The 25057-nt window shown below is 40.1% G+C and overlaps 1 protein-coding gene across 3 annotated transcripts in view; it reads right to left on the reverse strand.

Annotated features, from left to right (window-relative positions):
- LOC128777272 (probable cation-transporting ATPase 13A5) overlaps positions 1 to 15202 on the reverse strand; it is a 67462-nt gene extending 52260 nt beyond the window's left edge. Inside the window, exon 1 of one of the 3 annotated variants that reach the window (XM_053903537.1) lies at positions 14095 to 15202. In XM_053903537.1, the coding sequence (XP_053759512.1) occupies positions 14095 to 14157 (63 nt within the window). In that variant the 5' untranslated portion in view covers positions 14158 to 15202. The remainder of the gene's footprint in view (positions 1 to 14094) is intronic. The other 2 variants (XM_053903536.1, XM_053903538.1) reach the window with 2 other exon arrangements.
- Positions 15203 to 25057: the final 9855 nt, after the last annotated feature.

The raw sequence follows: 25057 nt of genomic DNA on the forward strand, positions 1-25057 counted from the left end.
CCAATTGATTCCTAAAAAAAAAACAGTTAGAAATGCATGCCTTACAGGGTACTAGTGCTCAAATGAGATAATGTCTCCTTAAGTGCTCTGCAAAGTAATTACAATTTTAAGAGTTCCTTTCCAGTGCTTCTCAGTTATTATCATCCACTTGGGAAAAAATGTTCATTAAGTTTAGCAATGCAGCCACTCTATTTTGAGATTATTCATGATAAGATTTTAATGTAACTCTAAAATGTGTTCACTCTGCCTCTAAGCGTATTTCCAGTTGGGTCTCCTTTCTCTTTTCCTATCTTCTTTTTGATTCCATAAACCTGTTCTAGTTTTATTTGTGAATGATAGTTTTATTAGACTCAAATAAAATGTATATGCCAGTTCACATATTATGTCATAAATATGCATTTCACTAAGTTATTCATGTGGACTTATTGCCAAAGTATTCAAAGTAGAAGCAGAATGGTTTGGAACTTTAGGCCAACTCATAGGTTGAAAAAGCCCATCACAAATGCCTTTCCCTTTTTTGATTCACTTACATACTACAATGGCATTGGTAATCATAATTCTGATACCCCTTCAGTTCTTTTCTTTACAACATTTTTTAATTAAAAACAGAATTGACAATGCCAGCAAGATGGCAAAAAAATCACTATGACTACATACTGCTAAAACCTTAAAATTGGAATAATTCTTTAGAGAAAGCAAGGTGACAAATTATATCAAGATTTTATAAAGATGTTTCTATTTCTGGAATCAGTAATTCCACACTTGGAAATACACCCTAAGGAAATAATACACAAAGTAGAAAGTGATGTGTATAACAATGCTCAGTGCAGTATTATCTGTAATAGGAAAAGTTATTGGAAGAACCAATTAATAGCTAATGGCTCCATAAGATGTGGAACTCAAAACAGTGGGCTATAGTGGCACCATTAAAAACAAAATTTATGAAGTCAATGCAGAAATGTGAGCCATTGTAGCATTAAGTGAAGAAAAAAAGATAAAGAATAGATACAATAGACAGAAAACAGTAACTTTAACCCAACAATATCAGCAATTACATTCAAGATAAATGACATTAATACCGTGATTGAAAACAAAGATTGTCTGAGATAGTAAAAAACCCACTATATGTTGTTTACGAGAGACACCTTTAAATACAAAGAAGCAACTAGTTAAAATAAGAAAGAAAGGGAAATATACAATGCAAAGACTAACAAAAAAGAACTAGTATAGCTATGTTAATTTCAGAGAAAATAGACTTTAAAAATAAATAAAAATATTTAATAATTAATTATAAATAAATAATAAATATGAGAGAAAGGAGGACACTTCGTAATCTAAAACAAAAGAATCAATTCATCAAGAAGAAATAACAATTTTAACTTTGGGGGCACTTATAAGCTAAGTTTCAAACTTTGTAAAGCAATAAATAGCACTTAAAGCCACTGTCATCATGGGAGATATTAACACCCCTTTCTCACTAACTAATAAGACCAGTACACCAAAAGAACAAAACAAAACAAAAACAAAAACAAAAAACTCACCACCAAAAGAATACAGGAAGTATGAACAACCCTATTCACCTAATTAACAAATGAAGAAAATTTTAACCCCAAACTGCATACTTCAAATTTTTCTCAGGTACACATGAAATATTTACCTAAATTGACGACGTTCTGGAACATAAAATGTGATGACATTATAATTAAACTAGAAATAACAACAGAATGGTAACTTAAAAATTCCCAAATGATTGAAATTTTTTTCAAATAGCGTATTTCTAAGTAATAGAGTCAGGTGAAAAATTACAATAGCCATTAAGAAGTATTTTGAACTGAATAAAAATGGAAATTGACAAATAAAAACTTGTGGGATGAACTTAAGACAATGATTAGAGGGAAATATATAATTTTAGATGTGTATGTAAGAAAAGAAAATAAATGTTTGAAATCAATGAAACAAGCTCCCAATCAAGAAGCTGTAGAAAGGAACTGCAAACTAAATCTTAAAAAGTATAAGGAAGGAAATAATAAAGAAAAACAGGAAAAAAAGCAGAAATGAATAAAATAGAAATCAGACTTACAATGGAAAAATCCAATGATGTTGAATTTGTACTTAAAAGTTAACTAAAGTTGATAAATTCAGAAATAAATCACAATATTTTTATGGCTCCTAAAGAAAATTAATGTGTAACTAAAAGCTTTCTACAAAGATATCTTCAAGTCCAAATGGCTTGTGAATGCTTTCAAATCTTTAAGGTAGAAGTGATATCAATTTTGCACAAACTCCTTCATAAGTAGAGGAGGTGGAAACGTTCACAACTTGTTTCATGAAGTTAGCATACTCATATACCAAAACCCGATAACGTTTGTTAAAAGAAAGGAAAATTACAGGCTAAGATCTGTAAGAAGCATAGATGAAGTAATCACAAAATATCTTATCCAGCTAAATCAGTGATATATATTAAAAGGTAATATGTTGTTACCAAATGGAGTTTGTTCTAGGATTGCAGGAATTTGAAAATCAATCAATGAATTTTGGTATGCTAACATTCGGGAAGAAATTTATAATGTCATGAAAATTGGTATAGAGAAATACTTTCATAAAGTTCAACACTAATGCATGAGAGAGAAAGAAGGAAACAAACAAGGAAACAAAGAAGCCTCTCAGCAAACTAGGAATAGACAGAAACATCCTTCAGCTAATATGCTTAATAATGAAATATTGACTATTCCCCCTATGAAGTTATAAGTAAAAGAAGATTACCAATAATCACCACTAATGTTTAATACAGTTCTGATAGTTTAACAGTGCAATAAGACAAGAAAAAGTAACAACATTTATAATTGAAACATAAGTAACAGTACTATATTATATACTTGATAGTTTCTAAAAAAAGTAGATCTTAAATGTTCTCACCACAAAAAAATAAATAGTAATTATGTGAAGTGGTGGAAGTGTTAACAGACACTTTGATGGTGATCATTTCACAGTATTTAAGTGTACCAATCAACTTGTACACCTTAAATTTACACAATGTTACATGTTACATCGTTACACAATGTTACATGTCAACTAAGAAAAAAAAAGTACAGCTCTCTGTGTGAGTAGATAATGTAATTATTAAGAAATCCAAAATAATGTACAAATTATACAAGTTAATAAGTGAATTTGTCAAGGTTGCTGGATACTGGGTCAATATAGAAAAACAACTGTGTTTGTAACAAGCAATTTGAAAATGAAGTTAAATGCCATTTGTAATATCATCAAGCCAAAAAAATCAATATACTTATAATAGTCCTAATCAAGTTAGACAAACCTCTAGACTGAAAACTGCACAATATTGCTGAAAGCACAGATCTAAATAAAAGGAGAGATATATTAAGTTTGAGGGTTAACCAGGAGCAATCCCATTTATACTCACATCAGACATTTTGTGTGTGTGTGTGTGTGTGTGTGTGGTAGTTGAGGAGCTGATTCTAAAATCGGTATGGAAGTACAAAGGACCTAAAGCCATCAGGACAATTTTCAAAAAGAATAATTGTGGAAGACCTACACTACCAGAAGTGAAGACTTACTACAAATTCCTACTAATTACAAGCCAAAAAGGAAAAAAAATGAGAAACAAAATAGAGAGTCCAGAAAGAGACTCAAAGATATTTCATCGTTTCATTTACAAAAAAAGGAACCATTACAATTCAGTAGGAGAAAGGATGGTTGGCTCAATAGGCAGTTGCTAGAGCAAAATGAACAGTGCTAGAAAAATGAGTTTTCCCCCCCATTTTACACCATATACAAATTAATGGTGGCACATGTACTTAAATGTGATAACTAAAACAATAGATCATCTGAAAGAAAACACAGAAAAAATATTTCATGAACTTTAAGTAGGAAAATATTTCTTAAACAGGAAATAAAAAAGATAAAAAAAGATATCTTACTTTAATGAAACTAAAAGCTTCTGTTTATCCAAAGGTCTCTGAAGAAGATACTAGCTATCTGTACCTATGTATAAAAAAAGAATCATATTTGGAAATATCACAAATGACTACGAATCAATAAAAAATGTAATGTATACACAATAAAAAATGAGCAAAAGACTTGAACAGTCATTTTACAAAAGAGGATTTCCAGGATAATATTCCACAAGGTGCTCAATATCATGTCATTAAGAAAATGCAAAATAAAACTACAATAACATATCACAGCCAGAATAGCCAAGGCAATCCTAAAAAAAGAACAAAGTTGGAAGACTTCACCAGATTTGAAGACTTACTCTAAAATGACACAATGATAAAATGACACAACAATGATAAAATGACACAATGACATAGCCACAGTATAGCTAAAGTGGAAAAAACTGATTATACCAAGTGTAGATAAAAATGTGAAGCAATGGTACTCATATACATTGTTTTGGGGAGTGTAAATTGGTACAAACGTTTTGAAAAACTGTGTTGCTAAAGATAGGATCACTCTATGAGCTAGTAACTCCATTCTTAGATTTTTACACAGAGAATTGTATATGTTCGCCAAAAGATTTGCACAAGAATATTTGTATCAGTTTTATTCATAAGGGTCCCAAATTGGAAATAATCTAAAGGTACATCAACAAGAGAAAGATAAATATTGTGTTTTCGTATAACGTAACACTACAAAATAATTTTTTAATGTAACTTTTAATGCGAACAACAATAAATGTGAATTTCACATACGAGTAAATAAAGGATGGTAAATCAAGACACAATTCTATTTATAGGAAATGAGCAAAAATAACTGATAACAGAAGTCATTGAACTGTCTGTTTAAGATCAGTGCACTTTGTTGACACCACTGAATTTATATATGTCAACAAAAAGTAATAAAGGGAGGGTGTTTATTAGACACCCTGTTCCAAGTTGGTGGAAGTTACTTTAATTACTTTAATGGAGTTATATCGAGAAAGAGAAAATAACAGCAAAAAGTCACAGTAACTTTCAGAAATATGTAGCTCCTTGAGCAAAGATGAATAGAAACAGTATTTTTGCTTCCTTGATAAATTGGCCTCATAAACCTTGGTAAATTTCCTATCATGTCTGTTTTCCCAAAGGTTATAAGCTAGATGTGGGACTTGAAGTTTCGGTTGAATCATTCTTTCATCTGGCATTCTTTTTAATCAAATCCTCTCAGTCAGCTTGCCAATGTTTGTGTAATTTGAGTTTATCCTAGTGTATGTCTCCATTTTGACCAATGAATCTCAAGTATAATTTCAGTGTTCTCAATGATTATTCTTCTGAGGCAGTTAAGAGTCACTCAGATGCCTCCAAAGTACTGAACACCCATGGGTAAAATCCACTAAGAAGTGCAGGGTAGAGGAAGGAATATGTGTGCTGTTAAGAGGAAGGTAAGTAGAATCTAGAGGCCTCGTAAATGTAAAGACATTGGGAACAGAGAGAGGAAGGATCGGAACCTCAAACGCACTACATGTAGTTCCTTGCGGTAAAGTGGCTTTTGCCACCTATAAGCTATGTGACCTCAGGACTTACCTTCTCTAAGTCTCAGTTTCCATCTCTGTACGTAGGGGATAACAGCACACACCTGGAAGCATAGTTGTGAAGAGTAATAGAGGTGGAAGGTGTTGAGCACAAAGGAAGCTTTCAATCAGTGTTAACAGGTGATCTGATAATTGGTTCAGCCAAAGGTGGAGAGAGTTTTTGGTTTTGAGTTGTGAGATACTGAAACAAGGTTGGTAATGGGAAGCGGCTGTGTTCCACAGGGTGAGGAACCCGGATCTACCACCTACTAGTGAGTTGAATAGCACAAAGGTTGCGCCATCTTCATATAGACTTGATTTCTAGTCTCTGTTGCCAGTAATGTTCCCTCACTTTTTTGTTTCCTACTAGAATTCCATGCTCCCAATACCAGGAGAGGTACCACATTTCTAATGGTCTTTTCCTTGGCCCAAAATACAAAAGGAAGCAGCCTGGATTCGGAGTAACAATGAAATATGCACGTGCCTTTCAACAGAGGTTGCTGCTAAAGGGCACAATTTAGAGCCCTATCCAGGTCTATCAGCAGAGCCTCTGTTCTTTATACCCCACCCCATTGCCTTCTAGAAGCTCTCGCTTCTGCTCCTTGCTCCATCACTTACTAGTTAATATGATCTGGGTAAATGATTTAAGTTCACTAAATTTTTAGATTCCTCATGTGAAACTGTGGCTGCATGAGAAAACTCAGCTCAAATCATCCCTCTACCACTTAACCCCATATAAGTCGTCGAGCAACCCACTTTATTTCTTCTGATGACTCACTTTCCCCTTCCATAAAGGAAAATATCAGTATCTTCCGGGTTTGTTCCAAGAAACCAATGAGTTAATGCATGCAAAGCATTTAGCAGGGCTCTTGAAACATTTCAAGTATGTAGTATACATTAACGGTTAATATTAGCTTGAGTAATGCACAGGTCAACAAAATTTCAGTAGATTAAAAACGGCTAGTCCCATTGGAGTCATTGTGAAATGATTTGACCATAGGCAATATTCAGAACTAAATGCTATTTGAGAAAACCATTAAGTTGTATTTCTAAAAGTGATTGATCCAATGGCTTAAGTGGAATTTTTGCTTTTCCCACAGAGCACGAATTGTCAAAATTGAAGTCAAACACAGGCCAAAAAGTAAACTGCTCACCTTCGTGATACATGAAACTGGGAAAAGAGCTTTAAGATAAACGCCAAATTGATTGAAAAACTAACTAGCTTAGTAACTAATATATAATATATATTATATGAATCATGCATTAGAAATTATATGTACATATGTATTATATATATGCATATATATGTATATATACGAGCATACACACACAGTACAATCATCTTCACTCATATAGGAGGAAAACCGTGTAATAGGGGATCCTCCCCCCCACCCCGGGTAATGTGACTTTGCATATGTTACTTAACTGAGCCTCATTTTCTCAGTATAAAATGTATATCTGAGTGGCTAGCTCATGGGGATTAAATGAGAACATACAATATGGAGTTCTAGTGCATAAAAGGCACTTTTAAAATCATTTTCCTTTCTTTTTTAACGTTTTATTTATTTTTGAGACAGAGAGAGACAGAGCATGAACGGGGGAGGGGCAGAGAGAGAGGGAGACACAGAATCGGAAGCAGGCTCCAGGCTCTGAGCCATCAGCCCAGAGCCCGACGCGGGGCTCGAACTCACGGAGTGCGAGATCGTGATCTGAAGTCGGCCGCTTAACCGACTGAGCCACCCAGGCGCCCCTCCTTTCTTTTTTAAATAAGTAGGTCTTATAATTACCATCAGAGATGGAACTAAGATTGGCCAAATTCCGCAGGAAAGGAGAGTTACAGGGTGCAGCTTCATCTAAACATTGTCTCTTCCCCCGAGTCCTCTTTTGGAGAGCTCCTCTTAGTTGGGGCGCAACCGTCCCCCAGCTCTCTGCTTATTTTTGTTCCTGAATTTTCATTGCATCTAGAGCACTAGCATTTGTGTGTGACTGGTGTTGTGAACAGGTCCTTTTGCATTTTTGTAAACGCTTTTATTCTTATGCTCACCTTTCATGTGTTTATCTAAATATTTCTTTTCAGCAATGTTTAAAGTTTACTTTTATTTATTTTGAGAGAGAAGATAGAAAGAAGTGCAGGAGGGGCAGAGAGAGGGAGGCAGAATCTCAAGTAGGTTCCGCCTTGATGCAGGGCTCCGTCTAATGAACCGTGAGATGGTGACTGGAGCTGAAGAGTCGGAAGCTTAACCGACTGAGCCACTCAGGCGCCCCTGCTTATCTACATATTTCTTGCGTACTTACCATGCACAGGCACCGTAGTATGTGACTCAACTCTTTTAGAATGGGTCTCTGGGTTACAGTTTGCAACACATTCACTTACTCAAACCCACATTCTCGCAGCACCAAGTCAGTATTTACTCAACCAAGACATAACATAAATAATTCTCAGTACGCTAATTACCTCTGGGAATGGCAATGCCAGTTTTTTGCTGTGAAGTGTTAAGCCCTTCCATGCAGAGGTGCTCCAATAGCCTTAGAGTAAGTTAGCTTTTTCTGGGCAGGCCTCAAACTTTCCCTTGAACCATGGCCAAGGAGATGATACCTCTGAGTCCTTTTATGGGCCAAGAATTCATCGTGTTTGTCCTTTTTCTCAAACAGCAATCACAGCACCATGTTTCCATTCATTATTCACAATCTACCCTTTGTCATCTTTATCTGGAGACCCAATTGTGTTCCTTTGTGTGATAGGTGAGTGAAGGTTCTCCTCTGCTCTCTTGTCTCCAACTCTGCCGTGTTCCCAGGTTCTTTTCTTTAATGTTAGGGTAAATATCTCTGGTTCATGGATCATGTTAACATTTTAAGCCTACTTGTTAATTTTGAGAGAGAGACACAGAGAGCATGAGTGGGTTAGTGGCAGAGAGAGAGTGGGATAGAATCCTAGGTAGGCTCTGCGCGGTCAATGCAGAGCTGGATGAGGGGCTCGAACTCATGAATCGTGAGGTCATGACCCGAGCCGAGATCAAGAGTTGACGCTTAACCAACCGAGCTACCCGGGTGCCCCAATTAATGGATCATGTCAGTATAGTCATTGTTCCTTACCCCTCTATTACTGCTTTGGTTTGGCTGCATGTAGTAATTTGTGTTAGTCATCACTGATTAACAAGAAATTTTAGTTATAGTTTCATATATCTTGTCCTGTGTTCACGCATGGAGTGTCCCTTGAGCAGGGGGAGACAATGTCTTGGGTCACTTTCTCTTTTGTCTGCATTTGGCAATCAGAGCTAACCTTTCTCAAGCACTTACTCAGGTACCATTCAATCCTCACAACTACTCCATGAAATAGGCGTAATTATTTATGAAAATAGATACTATTATTCACAGTACTTATAAATTATTGTTTGTAGATCAAAAAATTGAGTCTTAAAGATGTTCAAAATAATTATTGAAATAGGTCAACCTCTTAAGTCTTCCCTGTACGCTTCTTTCTGGAATAAGAAAGGCCCTTTCCTCTTTAGCAGTGTGAATCAAAACCCAATACCGAAGAGATGAACATATTATCACTCTCAGCTCCAGACATTCCCATAAAGTCAACTACTCTAACAAAAGTGCTACTTCCTGGAAGTAAAAGTGCAAGTAAGGACTTTTGTTTGATGCAGCTAACAGCAAAAAAGCAGAAAGCGTGAGTCAAAAAGTAATGAGATGCATGGGCTAATCAGCAGAGGCCATTTCGAGAGCCAGAATTTGCCTTAGACCAGGACATGGGACAACATGGCATGTTCTGTTAAATTTTATTCCTGAAATGAGGGCATCAATAATACAAGAGGGGTATCTCAGAAATGATATGGTTCAAATTCCTTTCCTGACAAAAATAGCTATAGACCATCCTTCACAATGAGCATCTAGAGGCTACCAAAGTTAGGCTGCTCACTAATTTATAGGGCTATACCTTCCCTTGTTGGATAGCTGTGGTGTATTAGTTTTTATTGCCACATAACAAACTTAGTGGTTTAAAACAACACAAATCCATTATCTCGCAGTTTCCGTGGGTTAGGGGTCTGACTGTGGATCGTCTGCTCAGTGTCTCACAAAAAGATCAAGGTGTCCTCTGGGCTGTTTCCTTTCAGAGATCAAGGACCTCTTTCCAGATCACACGGTTATTGGCAGGATTCAGTTGTTTCTTCTAGCACCGAGAGAGAGAGACCACCACCCCCCCTTCTCTTGCTGGTTGTAAGCTAGAAGTTGCTCTCAGTTCTCAGTTCTTAGACACACTCAGAGCTCTTACCACACAGAGCTTTCCATCTTCAAAGATGCAATGGAAAAAGCTCCCTTGCATCAAGCCCCTATCATGCTCTGAATATCCATAACTCCAGAAAGAACACAAGCTCTTTTCTGTGCGCACCTGATCAGGTCAGGCCCACCTAGGCAATCTCCCTTTTGATTAACTCAGCTGAGTCTATGTTGATTACATCTGTAAAATCCATTTTGCCACACAACATAACATAGTCACAGGAGTCACAGCTCATCATATTTATGGGTCCCACCACACTCAACTGAAGGGAATTATACAAGGGGAAGAGTCAATGGAGAGGTATCATGTTAAGATTCTGCCACCAAAGATGGTTAGGAAATTGTCCTGTAATGAAAATAAATCAGGCTGGATTCTGCCAACTTATACTCTGTTCTCCACATCAGCCTCTCAACTATTGGAAGACAAGTGCCTTGATTATTCTTTGGGTAACTATTCCCAATACCTTTTAAACGATTCTATTTTTTTTTTTTTAATTTAAATCCAAGTTAGTTAACCTATAGTGTAACAATGGTTTCAGGAGTAGAATTTGGAGATTCATCACTTACATACACCCAGCACTCATCCCAACAAAAGTGCCATTCCTAATTCCCATCACCCATTTAGCCCATCTCCCCATCCAACACCCCTCCAGCAATCTGCAGTTTGTTCTCTGTATTTAAGAGTCTCTTATGGTTTGCCTCCCTCTCTGTTTTTATCTTATTTTTCCTTCTCTTCCCCTGTGCTCATCTGTTTTGTTTCTTAAATTCTACATATGAGTGGAATCATACTGTATTTATCTTTCTCTGACTGACTTATTTTGCTTAGCATAATACATTCTAGTTCCATCCACATTATTGCAGATGGCAAGATTTCATTCTTTTTGATCACCCAGTGATACTCCATTGTGTGTGCGTGTGCACGCGCACGCGCGTGTGTGTGTGTGTATACTACATCTTCTTTATCCATTCATCAGTTGATGGATATTTGTGCTCTTTCCATAATTTTAGCTATTTTTGTTAGTGCTGCTATAAACATTGGGGTGCATGTGCCCCTTAAAATCAGCCTTTTTGTATCCCTTGGATAAATACCTAGTAGTGCAATTGCTGCATTGTAGGGTAGCTCTATTTTAAATTTTTTGAGGAGCCTCCATACTGTTCTCCAGAGTGGCTACACCATTTTAAATGATTCTTGTTTGTGAAATCCAGATATCCCTCTAAATACACTATACTTCTTGTTTGAATCTTAGAATTAAATATAACTCCCTAGAAGTTTCCTAAATATTATAGATTATAATAGAACTGTTATTTCTTCTATTATGCTGAATGGGCTTCTAGTGAGACATCCAAGTACTAATTTTTTATAGCTATATCATAGTGGTAACTAAAAATTCAGCCATGACCAAATAAAGCACTTTAATTACTTTTTCACGCATAGCTACGAAGCCCAAGTCATTGATATCCCCACCTTGTAGTTTGAGAATAACTTTAAACACAAACTCAATACCGAGGCCTGTTACACCACATTGTCAATTTCTCTCTTACAATCAAGTCTAGAAAACTTTTTGAATCTTGGTTCTGTCGCCTATATTGTTACCTTTCCCTCATAGTGGGGCGTCAGTCACAGATTAGATAAGCTTGCCTTCATCCAAGCTGTTAACATAAATTTTGACAAAAGACCCGAAAGAGGCCAATAGGGCGTGATTTTTGATTTTCAATTTTAATCCTTTGAGTAGGGTTTGTGTGTGTGTGTGTGTGTGTGTGTGTGTCTTTAAATTAAAGATGAGGAGTACATGCTGTTGTTTAAAATAATTCAGGGGCACCTGGGTGGCTCAGTTGGTTAAATATCCAACTTTTGCTCAGGTCATGATCTCATGGTTCATGGGTTTGAGCCCTGCATTGAGCTCCATACTGGTGTGGAACCTGCTTGGGAATCTCTCTCTCCCTCTCACTCTGTCCCTCCCCCCACTCATGCTTTCTCCTTCTCTCAAAATAAATAAATAAACTTTAAAAATATATTAAAATAATTCAGACATTCCAAGAACCTGATTTTTCTTACTAATTCATCACATACTGTTTGGTTTCGTAATGGTAGCTCTCAAACAATTATCACTCCCCAAGTTTAATCAGACAAAGGAAGGATATTTCCAATACTAATTTCACTTACTATTTGCAAATTTCCCATAGTAAGTTCTGCCTCCTTGGATGTAAATGAACTCCTTATATTTTCACAGCACTTTCCACATTTCATATATGGGACTCGCAAAACTTTCAAATCAGAGGGGTTACGTGATACTGTTTTCAGGCAAACTAGCAAGGCCCCAAAAGGTGTCCACACTCGTGGTTACCAGCAGATCCTTGACTAAAGCCCAGATCTGTGGTCTTAGAGTCCAGGAATCCTTCACTGTTTCCCAGAAAACAAATTAATGAAGTGAAGAGCTCTCCTGTCAAAACTGTATCTTCCACACCAAGTAGCCCTTTCCTCCCCTGGAGCTGCTCCCAGTTGTAATGTTGACATTTAGTTGGCAGGCGTCAGTAAAGAGGGGGAGAGCACCAGTGGAAAGATTGGCTTTGCAACTCATGTGAACAAAGCATCTCTTGTGTCTCAGAGGCAGAATCAAGACCACCTTTAGAAAGCAAATGCAGCACGAATGGCCTAAGAGAACCCTGAATCAACGGCTGACATGCACACTGTGTGCCTCAATACATGCCTGGCTAAGGAGAGAGACCTATGCACCCCATGTGATTCAGAAAATTAAGGTACTAGGCTAAAGACTTTATAAATACATCACAGAGTTAGAGAAAAAATAAAGAGCGGCCAAAGATTTTCATGAACAGTCATCTACATGTTGGGAAAAAAAAACATCAAAACTGGCACAGAGCTGTTTAGTAGTGAATACAGGTAAGCAGGTTTTAGTTCTTTGAATCCCTTCAAGATTTGAAGCATTATACCATTGTCCAGATCAGTGTGGTATGATAATAGAAGTCGCTGATGTGAACCATGTTTGTAATTGAAATTTCCTAGTGGACGCATTAAAGAAGTAAAAAGCAGATTAAATCAATTTTTATAACATATGTTATGTAACCCAACATATCCAAACTATCATTTCAAAGTGTAACCGATATAAAAATTATTGAGCTATTTTACTCCTTTTTCTTTCACTATCTTCAAAATCTGGTGTGTATGTTACACATAGAGCACATTTCACTTTTGTCCCACTATTTTGCTAGCATTCAAGAACCATGTATGACCAGGGACTGCCTTCTTGAACAGTGTAGGTGTACGTGAAATCACTTATTTTTATTAGGTTAACAAAGAAGGGTGTGGAGAGAGGGTGGGTGTGGATTTCCCACAGATCTCATGGGGAACTGGAAGACCAAGCAGGAAACTGACACCCTTCTGCTATGTGACCCACATCTCATGGGCCCTTTCCGTCTCCAGTGTTCCATCTCTGTCTGGGCCCCCATTCTCCTCCTCTCCTTTCTCATTGCCTACCTGCAGACACTATTGCAGTGTGAATAGCATGGAGTGTGAAGGGGGAAGAAGGGGGCTCGATTTCCAGCCTGTCCCTTGTAGACTGAAGACCTTTTACAAGTTACTTAACCTCTTTGATCTCAGATTTCTTTCTATGAAATAGGATTAAGTCCTTCATCACTGAATTCTAAGCATCAATTAAAATAACAAATGTAAACTTGTCAATCCCAAACAGACCCTGCAGTTTCTAAGCTTTTAATGATTATTTTTCAAGATGGCTATATGTTTGGTAGAAGAGGCAGTAGGGAAAGAGAACTGGAGAAGTGAAAACTTTTTAAAATATATATATATACTTAATACCAGGCCACAATGTTCTCTTTTTTTAGTACTTAGTGCTTAAAACCTCTCTATACTTTTAGCATAACTTCAACCCAAAACACACCGAGCTTCAGTAATACAGATATACCAAAAACATAAGAATTAACAAAAAACTTTCAGGTTTTGCTTGAGTTTGTCCAAGTAGATGGAGACCCAGATGATGAGGGGGAGACCCCTTCCTGAGCACGATGTGGGATATACACTGAATACTCCACAAAATGTCTAAGAAGGAAAGTTCATTCTGTCTGATGCATAAGGGGTTGGCAAGAACTCCATCATCTAGAAGACAGTCTTCTCAGCCCGTTCCCCAACTATAAAATTGTGCCCTTGGATCTCAAGGAGCCTTACAATAATTAAATCTCTGCAGTTCCTAAAGCCAGTACCACTACAGTTGCACCTACCCATAGCCTCAGATACTTTGAGAAGTCCGTACTCCAAAAAAGGGAAGACTCACCAGTTCATTCTCCTCTCCTTGGTTGAGCAGAGCCCGGTGGTCCTTCTTACTCTTCTCCTCCATCTAAACCAGACTTGTTAGGGTCCCTCCTGACTAACTCTTTGGGGAAAAGTCAAAGCTGCTTGAGCCTTATGTGAACTCAGAGCAGTCACTACTTGTCACTGCTTTCTCAGGTGCTTTTAAAATCTCTTACCACAATCCTCACCTATTAGGCTAACAAAGAAAAGAGAGGAAATACTCTCCTCAGCCACAGGATTGGCCCATTCATCTATCCGCTTAGTGTGTTTCTTTTTTTCCCCCCCTCCCTGGTGTTTATTTGCTGATGTGAGATGTGATAGGCTCTAGACTTAAGTTGTTGAACCAGAAAGATTAATAATTTCGTGCACTGCCCATAAGTATCTCAGCCAATGAATGAGAATGGCCACTTCACTAAAACCCCAAGGCAAAAAGATTAACCAGTTAGAGATGAATAAAAACCCTGTGGAACTTTGGGATATGGATATGTTGGGGTGACAATGAGAATCTAAGGAAGGGGAGTTGGGTTCATGATGGAGAATGTAGCAATCATTTTGGAATCAGGAAAACTTGAACTCTAGTACCTGCTCTACTGATGAGCTTGAGCAGATCACTTAAAATCTGAATTTTAGGTTTCTAATATATAAAGTGTCAAAAATAATTAAATAGTTGATATGACGATCTAAGATATTTGTAAAAAATCAACAATAGCACCTGTCACACTCAATAAAAGATAATCATCGTCACCATTATTGTAACTCTAATGAAGAAAAAAGAAGTTTCTAATAATAATCTGATTCCTTTCACTTTCTTTTTTTAGTTTGTAAAAAGTTTTCAGATAAGCATATAATGCAGGAGGAGCTAGAAAGGCTGATTATTGGGGATATCATCTAAATTTCCACAATTGTATAATTACCACTGAACTTGATATTTTTATCAAAAAATAGGTGCACTGGGATCCACTCAAAGTTTAAGTTGTTCATAAGAAAGAATTTTATCTTTTTTTTTTCTTTTTATTGCATCTAATCCACTGAGCAAAATCCTTGCCACTTTGGCTATGGAAGAAAACTTACCAGGAGTGAAGACTGCAGAGGATGACACTTGACTCTCTCTTCTGCCTAAGAGAGTCATTGGTTGCCTTCAAGGGAACCAGTGCTGCCTTGAAGTTTAGGACAATCCAACGTGCTCTCTGGCCCAGGAGGAAGTGGTTGATGGAAACAAACAATTACAGCTTTGCATGCCAGAGAGGCTGCTGAAGTGCCCACACTAAAGAGAAATATGTGATCACAAATGTGGCATTTTAAGTGTTACCAATCTGAGGTAGAGCTCAGATTTGGAGAAAGTTGTCCTGGGTTTTAGTAAAACGTAATCAAAGACTTGAGGAGCAGCTGTCACTTACTTCTTACCCATCCACTATTCACTCATATTTCTGCTAAAAGAATAGCTCCTTTGTCTGGGCAGTCTGACTTCAGCTGAAAGCACCAGGAGGAGTCACGATTTACTTAAGAGTGGGCATGTGACCCAGTTCTCAACAGTAACGTGCAAAAGAAAGACAACTAGGGACAGAGATCTTCTGGAAAAGATGAACCTATTGATGAAAAAGAGAAAATAGCTTATTTTCTATCTTTTACTCCCTTCCTTTGAAAGCGATAGGTGAGGATGTGATGCTTGGAGTATGGCAGCCATCTTTCGATCATAAGGAGAATGAAAATCACCATGCTAATGATGGCAGAGCAAAGAACAGAAGAGCTTAGATCCTTATGATACCACTGAGCCATGGCACTAAGCCTGGGACTACTCGCTCCAGACACCTTGTTCCAAACTTAATGAGGTGTTCTTAATAAAGCTGCTGCCGTTTGTGGTTTCTGCTACTTACAGCCCAAAGACACAAAAATGTAACACCCATCACAACTCTGTTCAACACCTACTCAGTAATTGCATGTTAAACAACAGATACTCCAGACATTCGTGCTAGGCCTTTGGGATTTAGTGGCAAAAAGGAAAGTCACTATCCTGAGGGAGTTTACGGTTGCTTGGGAGAAACAGACAAGTGAGCATCTGCCTAAGTAGAAAGGATCTAGAACTCAGAGTGAATGGGATAACAGCTTCCTGAAGGAAGTGGCATCTGTGCCGACATTGCAAAGATGAGTGGAAGTTAACCAGGTGGAAGGAATGGGGGATAGAGCTGGGTGGTGAGCACATGTTAGGCCAGAGAACAGAAGGACAGAATGTGGGAAAAGATTCAAGAGAGGTGAGAAATATAGCCTGTGTGGGGTATCAAGAGAAATCAATGACTTAAGAAGAGAGGCAGAGAAGGGATGCACAGAACAATGACGATGGAGATGTAAACAGGGGTGCACCTGGCCTTGAAGAGCTTATAAATCAAGTCAAACTGGTTGGTCCATTCTTTGAGTGGATTGCATGTGTGCCCGTGCATGTGTATGTGTATGTGTGTGGGTTCATTTGTTTTGTTTTGTTTTGTTTTTGCTTAGTATGTGGCTAAAGAGTTCTCCTTACTAGCTAGACCTGAGACCTTTCTACTAATGAACATTCTTTCCATTCAACATAAAGTCTTTGTTTTTCATGTTTACTTGCTTATTTTGAGAGAGAGAGAGAGAGAGAGAGAGAGAGAGGAAGAGAGTGCAGGGAGAGGTGGAGGGAGAGAGAGAGAGAGAGAGAAAATCCCAAGCAAACTCTGCACTGTCAGTGCAGAGCCCATTGTGGGGCTCGAACTCATGAATGGTGAGATCATGACCTGAGCCAAAACCCAGTATTGGATGCTTAACCGACTGAGCCACCCAGGCACCCCCAACATAAAGTCTTCTAATAATTACAACTGTTCACAAATGGCCCACAGTTCATGAGCTTCCGAGCCCTAGCGGTGTGCATGCTGACATTTGGCCTGCTCACCATACAGATAATTGAGTCACCAGGTCAAAGTTTGTATTAGATACTCTTGAGGTTTTGTAAGTACTGAGCTGTTGCTTCAGCCACCAGAAGACATGCTCTGCAGAGAAAATAATCACATCTGCCTTAAACCCTAACTCCCAGAGGATCTGCAACTGATAAAGGTCAAAGGATCCACTGTCAGATGTCCATAAGCCAGATAAAGCCAGTCACACTCCTGTGGCTTAGCCAGCCCCTTGCAGGCCCACGTGTGGAAGAGTCGCCAGTTACGTTTATGTGTGTAGCAGGGAAGTGGGGCAAGGGTGAAAGGATCTCTGGTGCGAGAAGCCACATCAGCATTAGTAGGAATGACTTCCTCCAGGCTGCACAGCCATAGTGCTCAGGAGGTGATAACTTACGTTGGGACATTGGGACGTTAGGACTCTCGGATCCTTTCTATCTGAAGGCAGCAGATTCTTGATCCCCTGTGGCTGGAAGCAAAACAGAGTTCATCCCGTGAACCCCGAAGGCAATCTCCTTACTAATGACAAGAAGTTGTCACCACCATATGCCATAAGGTAAGGCTTCCAGAGACAGGAGGGGAGGGAGGAGCAGGATGAGGAAATGCAAGAGGAAAGGGAGGGAAAGGCTCACCTCACACACAGTCCTGAAGAAATGATTCCCCTCAGAGGCCTAGTCTTAGACCTTACAAGGACTTACTGTTCAGAGTAAAGCCAGAGGAAGTATAGAACTAAGAGAGTATCATTTCCTCCCACAGTCCCTGACTCAGAACGCAATTTGGTTAACTGTTCAACTCTTGGTTTTGGCTCAGGTCATGGTCTCTTGGTTCATGAGTTCAATCCCTACATCAGGCTCTGTGCTGACAGCCTGCAGACTGGGATTCTCTTTTTTTTCCCTCTCTCTCTGCCCCTTCCCACTCATTCTCTTCTTCTCTCTCTCTCTCTCTCTCAAAATAAATAACCTTAAAAAAAAACCACAAAACTTAAATTTTAAAGATATTATTCAAAGTCAGCAATATATTTCAAGTATCAACTAAAATTTGCACTTACTATACAAAAATATTTCAGCTCACAACATGTACCTTGCTTTATTCTTTTTGAAGAGCCTTGGAAGAAAAAAACTAGATAACCAAGTTGAAGCCAGTGGATGGAAATCTGATCGAGCTAAGGAATTAGATTTTATGTGGTTGGCAAAAAAGCATCCCTTAGAGGTGTACAATGACTCACCGACCTGTTCAGCTCCATTCCATTCTGCCCACACAGGTGAAAAGCTGCCGTATGCAATGCACTGTTCTAGGCCCTAAAATGAGAATCTAGAGCTGAATGAGCCTCAAACCCTGCCCTTGAGCTCAGACTACTGGAGTCATGTTCCAGAATCTAAATCTGTATTTTCTGCTTTCCTCCAGCTGCTCTTGTGACCCATGTCACAAAAGGGCTTTGACAAGCTCATCTTTCATCCACAAGCTCAGTTCCAACTAGTCATTGATATGTTAACCATTCACTGCTCAGCTAGATCCTTTGAGGTGTCTTCCTCCTGTAGAAACTGGATGATTCAGAATCTGTTGCCAGAAGTTATGTTTGAAAGTCACTGATTGTTAGAATATCTGAACTTATAGTAGAAAACAAGGCAGCTCAAGGATTTCTGATTAGAGAATGTGAAGCAAGGGGGAAAAGGTATTCCACCTCCCCCACTTACAACTGACTCCTGATTCATGAGGTTCTCATTTCTGCTCTTGTTCCAAGCCTGGCTGCCCATTCAGCTGCCCTCTGTAGGGGACAGAGACACAAGTTAGGTAGCTGGGCCAGCTCTTCCATGGCCCTCATGGGGGTCAAGTATGAGAGCCTGCATCAAACCTTAGGATCTTCTTGGTTTTGATTATAAAATTAGTTGGGGCGCCTAGGTGGCTCAGTCGGTTGAGCGTGCGACTTTGGCTCAGGTCATGATCTCACACTCTGTGAGTTCGAGCCCCACGTCAGGCTCTGTGCTGACAGCTCAGAGCCTGGAGCCTGCTTCGAATTCTCTGTCTCCCTCTCTCTCTTCCCCTCCCCCCACTCATGCTCTGTCTCTCTCTCTCTCTGTCAATAATAAATAAACATTAAAAAGAGTTTAAAAAATTAGCTTCAGATGCATTGCAGATACCGTAATTTGGTGTGGAGGATTGAAAGTTATTCTTTCTCATGCACTTGCTTATGCTGTGATTTTAAAAGTATTGTATCTTCAGTAATTGAATAAGTATTAATTGACTTAATCTGTTATGGAGTCGATTATATTTTCCTAATGGTTTATACATCCAGGTTTGGTAGCCCTCGTGGCCCGTGGGTTCACCAACTTTGCTCTGGGGTCCATTCCCATAGCATTTTATACATAAGTCAGTAACAAAACTCTTACCACATTCAAGGGAAAGGACCGTTCTTCAAATCCCAGCATTAAGTTCAGGGAGTGGCAGATATGGTAGGTGCTCAATAAATAATGTGTAAATGAATAAATCACTCTGTCCCTGCCTAGAGAATCTGCTTTACAATATTCCATGTTTCAGATTGGGCAGATGTGTACAGAGTTTTTCCTTTAGGATGGTCATTGGCAGAGTGGAAAACAGAACTAGAGCAGATACTATCTGTGGTCTGGTTAAATCCCTGTGGATGCCTTTGAAGCCTCAACAGGTGTTTGCATGTTCTTCTAATGACCTGCATTGGCCATTCTCTGCAGAGGATTGCCTTTGAGCCCTTTTGCCTGTCCCAGCAAAGACCCCAAAGTGCCTGGAATTTACTCCCCACCCCCACTCTCCCCAAGCAGTCCTGAGCCAATGATGAAGGCTGAGTCTGAGCCTTTTCTCCCTTGCCAAGAGTTAGGACACTGAGGTGAAGTTTGCACTCCCAAGCTCCCTGGCAGCATCAGGTTGAGGTTAACACTTTGCCAAAAATCACATTCTTACTTGTCTCTTCTTCCACTACTTTACCAGTTTCTCCTGGAACAGTTCCTTAATAAAATATTTGCACATAAATCCCTGTCCCGGTGTCTGTTTCTGGGAACCCAACTTCAGGAAAGAACTAAGGCTTCCTGGTATTTGTATCCCCTGAATCTACGTAGGTACCATCAACCCATTTCTATTGGGGGGAAGGAAACCACTGGCTATATAAGCAGATTTCACCTTCTCATGCCCTCACCTGGCTTTTACCCAGCAACCTCACCTCAAGGCCTCCAATTTCTTCTCTCCCTGCTGTAAAATTTTCCATAAAACGCCTGAGTTTAGTTTTACCATTTTTTCTGCCTAAGGTTTTAAAAACTTTCCAAGAGAAGTCGTAACTTATTTTATGCTGCTGGAAATGGATTGACTATTGTCAAGGACCTTAAACTTGCCAAAACTTATGCCACATTGCCCAGGGTACTCTGTGTATTTAGTAGCTGCGTAAGAACAGAATGTCTGTGTAATTTGATATTTGGGAGGGCTTTCCTGATGACTGGTCACAAGAACAAATCTACGCCGACTGCCAGTTGCATGGCTTGTCAGCTGAGCACAGTAAATGCCAGTGAGAATGATTGTCAAGTGTTAACTGTATTTGTCAGGTAAGTCACCAACTGGAATCTGACTAGTGGCCAAAAATGCCCCGGTGCTGTCAGATCACTACCATGGTGAACACTAAACCCCCACTCCTGCCTCCCTCATTGCTACTGACAATGCTGATGACCACTGAGACCAGTGATGGATGCTGAACAGAAGGGCAATAGCATTTCTGAAATTGATGTTGTCTCCGCTCAAAGATCAGGGTTTCGATTATATTTGTCAATCCAGGAGGTTTCCCTGGGAAGAAAACAGCCTGGATGAGGCCAGACGATTACAAACATAGGGAATGGGGGAGCCTGGGTAGCTCAGTCGATAAAGCATCCCACTTCAGCTCAGGTCATGATCTCCCAGTTCGTGGATTCAAGCCCTGAGTCAGGCTCTGTGCTGACAGCTTGGAGCCTGGAGCCTGCTTCGGATTCTGTGTCTCCCTCTCTCTCTGTCCCTCCCCCACTCCTGCTCTCTCTTTCTCTCCCTCTCTCTCTCAAAGATAAACAAACATTAAAAAATGAAAAAAATCAAGGGCACCTGGGTGGCTCAGTTGGCTGAATGTCCGATTTCTGCTCAGGTCATGATCTCGCAGTCTGTGAGTTCGAGCCCCACGTCGGACTCTGTGCTGACAGCTCAGAGCCTGGAGCCTGCTTCGGAGTCTGTGTCTCCCTCTCTCTCTGCCCCTCCCCCACTCATGCTGTGTGTGTGTGTGTCTCTCTCTGTCAAAAATAAATAAACATTAAAAAAATTAAAAAAAGAAAAGAACAGAGGACTTAGAGTTTTAACAAAGAGCAGGGATAACTGGACTCATCTCAAGGGAGAGAAGTCTGTCAGTGGGGTTTCTTCCCACCAGAGTCTTTTATAACATGGAGTAGAGAATGCAGGGTGATAAACACAGTATTTCCAAAGGAATTACACCAAAAAAAAAAAAAAAAAAAGTTCTCTCCCCACTGCTGGGTTGGCAGGAAAAAATTGTAGATGTATCTCTATGGGGACAAGGGCAAGATAGCACATTTAGGGACAATCTAAGTTATTCTTTTAGGATCACAGTTCCAACACCTTATTCATCATCAGAATCACCTGGAGAGCTTGCTAAAGATACAACTCCTCTGGACTCATCTCAGAGATTCCGACTGAGTATGCTTGAGGTTGGGCCCAGGACTTTATTCCTAATAAGCAACTTGGGGATTTTCACGACGGCTCGAGTTTGGGGACCAGGTTCCACAGGAAGCCTATAAATTGCTGTGAACTATTTCCTGGATAGAGTGAGCTAACACATAATGGGACGGCCAAGAGGCCAACTAAACACTACCTATAAATATGCCCCAACTTGGACTTCCTTGCGCAGGTCTTTGCATCTCATTTCAAGATCCAGTAGACTTGAAGGACCAACTGTAAAAAGCCTTCACCATAGTCATATGCTAGGATGACAAGGACACAAAACGAGGTCTAAAAATAAAGTTGACTCTTTTGAATTGCAAGTTACTGATTCTATAAACCAAGGCTGGAAGTAGGTCATTCTCTACCTCATTTTACATAACAATCAGGGGCACCTGGGTAGCTCAGCTTCTTAGGTCAAGCACCTTTAGTTCAGATCATGATCTCATGGGATCCAGCCCTGGAGTTGGCTCTGTACTGACAGTGTGGACCTAGCTTGGGATTCTCTCTCTCCCTCTCTCTTTCTCTCTGCCCCTCCCCTGCTCATGTTCTCTCTCTCCCTCTCAAAAATAAATAGACACCTAAAAAATAACAACAAATAAATAAATAAATAAGAATCAGCAGACTACATAAAAAAGAATAATTTTAAATAATTATTCAATTATGGATAATTACGTTTTAATTAAACTAGAATTACACTCAAGTCCTAGAATTGTGTGTTCGTTAGTTCGTTCCTTCTTCATTTATGCATATTCTCTTATCCTCCTTTACTGATTCACACAACACATTGAAGAGCTATACTATGTGCCAGGCCAAGACTTAAGGAGCCTCCTTAAAGTTTTAGAGATGAAGGAAAAGAAACTATTGCCACATTTAATTTTCTTTGACATCTGCAGTTATGAAGAAGGGCGTAAATAATATTCACGTGCCAATAGTCAAGATGTAGACACAGTGACTAATTTGCTCAAGTCGCAAATCAGGAAAGTCTGGATTAGAGTTCAGAAGGGTGTGATGCCTAAGCTCGTACTCTTAACTGACATATGCCATTGCCCAAAAGGAAATTTGAGGTTGGTTTTCTCTATCCGAGTACTGTGTGGTTACTGGTAATGGGGTCAGACATGGGGCTCTGAATAAGAGCCAATGACTTCAGCTGGCAAGACTGCTGTGTCAACAAAGCCAGCTCTGCCCTCACCCCAGCCCCAGGTGCACGCCCAGACTCCTGCTGGCTGGAGCCACCCCACTCTTCTCTGGGACACTTGTGAACTTTCCCCACTGTGCTAGGCAGAGCTGTGGGTGGATACACAAAGATTTGGCCTTTCCCAACTACCACTCTTGGCATCCAGACCAAATCAGTTTCTGGGATCCATTTAGGGAGGATCCAGACCTACAAAATTAGCCTCAAATCAAACCGGTTTCCAATTAGTCATGGATGGTGGCTTGATTCTTAAGACTATCAAGTTCACCAAATTCTCAAGGCTAGCCTCGGGTTAGGTGAGGACAGAATTGGCTCAGCTTTCAGACCACAGGATCCAGCCAGTTGTGCAGTCACCTCCTCTTGTGCTTTGTTCTGTCCGTATGCAGGCCAGGGACAGAGTGGCTTTAGGGCTCTGTGGAGCTTTCTCAGAGTATCCCTCCTACATGTTCCTGTATGGACTTCCACTAAATAGGCATTCACCTAGGGGGGAGGAATCTTTCTTATCTTTATAAGTTATGTTTTCTGCTTAACATAAACCTGGAACAACCTGGATCCCAGATGGCCTACCACTCTGAAGTCCCTCCTGAGTCACTGAGAATTTCCACAGAAGCCCTCTGCAAGTGATGCTGCTTGTAGGGCTCCTACTCACAGCATGCTCTCCCCTCCTGCCACCGGGCTTGGCTCTAGGTACCACAGGTCACCACTCTGAGATGATCTCTGCTCCTGCCTGAGGCTTCTGTGGGCCTTGTCTGACCCTGAGATTGGTTGCCAGGGTCCCCAGACTTCTGTGACCGCATGGCCACTCTGTGTCACTTGTCCATTCTCCATCCCCTTCAGGCACTTTCTATCTCCTTTAGCCATTTGGAGACATGTTCAGACTGTCCATGTTACTTGTTACCTATGTGTCTGTGCATGATACGATCACCATTAGCAACATGCATCTGTGCTCCCACAGCCACGACACTGTCAGGATTCTCTCCACCCGCCTTTTATTGCACTGTGACACACAGAACACAGGACGGTTTAGCTCTTCCTCTCTTTCTGTCTCTCCCTCACTGCCCTCCCTCTCTCTCCATCACAGCTTCCCAAGTCCTTGCAAAAGTTCTGAAAGTTAGGGTGAAACCAGAGAACAGAGAGAATACACACCCAGTCATACTCAAACTTCCCTTGTCCTCCAAAACCTTGTCCCTTGGTTTTTAAACAAAGTGCCCTGCCCCAGTTTTCCCTCCCCTTGGGTTGAGCATATCCCTGAGAGAGCTTTTGTCCCTGCACACACATTCACTCCTTGGGTCCCCTACACATTGAGAGTGTCTTTGCAACACATGCCTAACCCATCTAACTCCACAGCATACCTCCGCACTCTGCCATGTAAATGGGCAGCCGGACTGATGAAGCTTCCATGTTGGAATCACTATACTTTGCACTTTGTGTTTTTATTCATAGTCCTATTGTTTTAGTTCAGCTTCTTTGTACTGCATGGAAAGCAGATGTTCACAGACAAAGGAGGAAAAATAAATCAACAAAATGTCCTAGTGATTATATTTTTTATTCAATCATGTCACAGCTGCTTGCCGAGCCGCAACCACTGCCCTGTGCTGGGTGCCGAGTGGGCAGATGAGAAGTATCAGGCTTGGTCCCTACCCTCAGAGAATGTGCACTCTAGTTAAAGTGGAGTTGGGTGGGAGTTGGAGGAATTCAAAATGGCACAGGACCATAATGCATGATCAAAAGAGGTGCCTGCCACACAAAGGAGACATTTGAGGAGTGCGAGCAGTGTGTAGACAGAAGAGATCTCCCTTCTGGCTTGCAGACCAGGTGGCATTCTAACTGGGTCTTGAGAATGAGTGGGATTTGGGCATGTGGGGATGAGAGTAAGAATTATCGATGCCCCCAAAAAGAAAGCAGCATGAGCAAAGGTATTGAGTTGGGAAAGTCCCTGTATGCCTGGAGTGAGTGAATTACCGAGTGCTGGCAATAATGAGCTACCAATTGGCATGAGGGAGGTTAGCCTAAAGCCAAGACAGAGTCCATATGACTCGAAAATGCTGGACAAAGTGGAGGCCGAGAAAAATTCAAGCAAAGATATAGGTTTCTGCTTCTGGAGACCGAAATCACAAACCAGAGCTATATCTGCTCCC

Source organism: Panthera pardus, unplaced genomic scaffold (assembly GCF_024362965.1).
Source record: "Panthera pardus isolate Hobbes unplaced genomic scaffold, ASM2436296v1 HiC_scaffold_16, whole genome shotgun sequence".
NCBI lineage: Eukaryota > Metazoa > Chordata > Mammalia > Carnivora > Felidae > Panthera > Panthera pardus.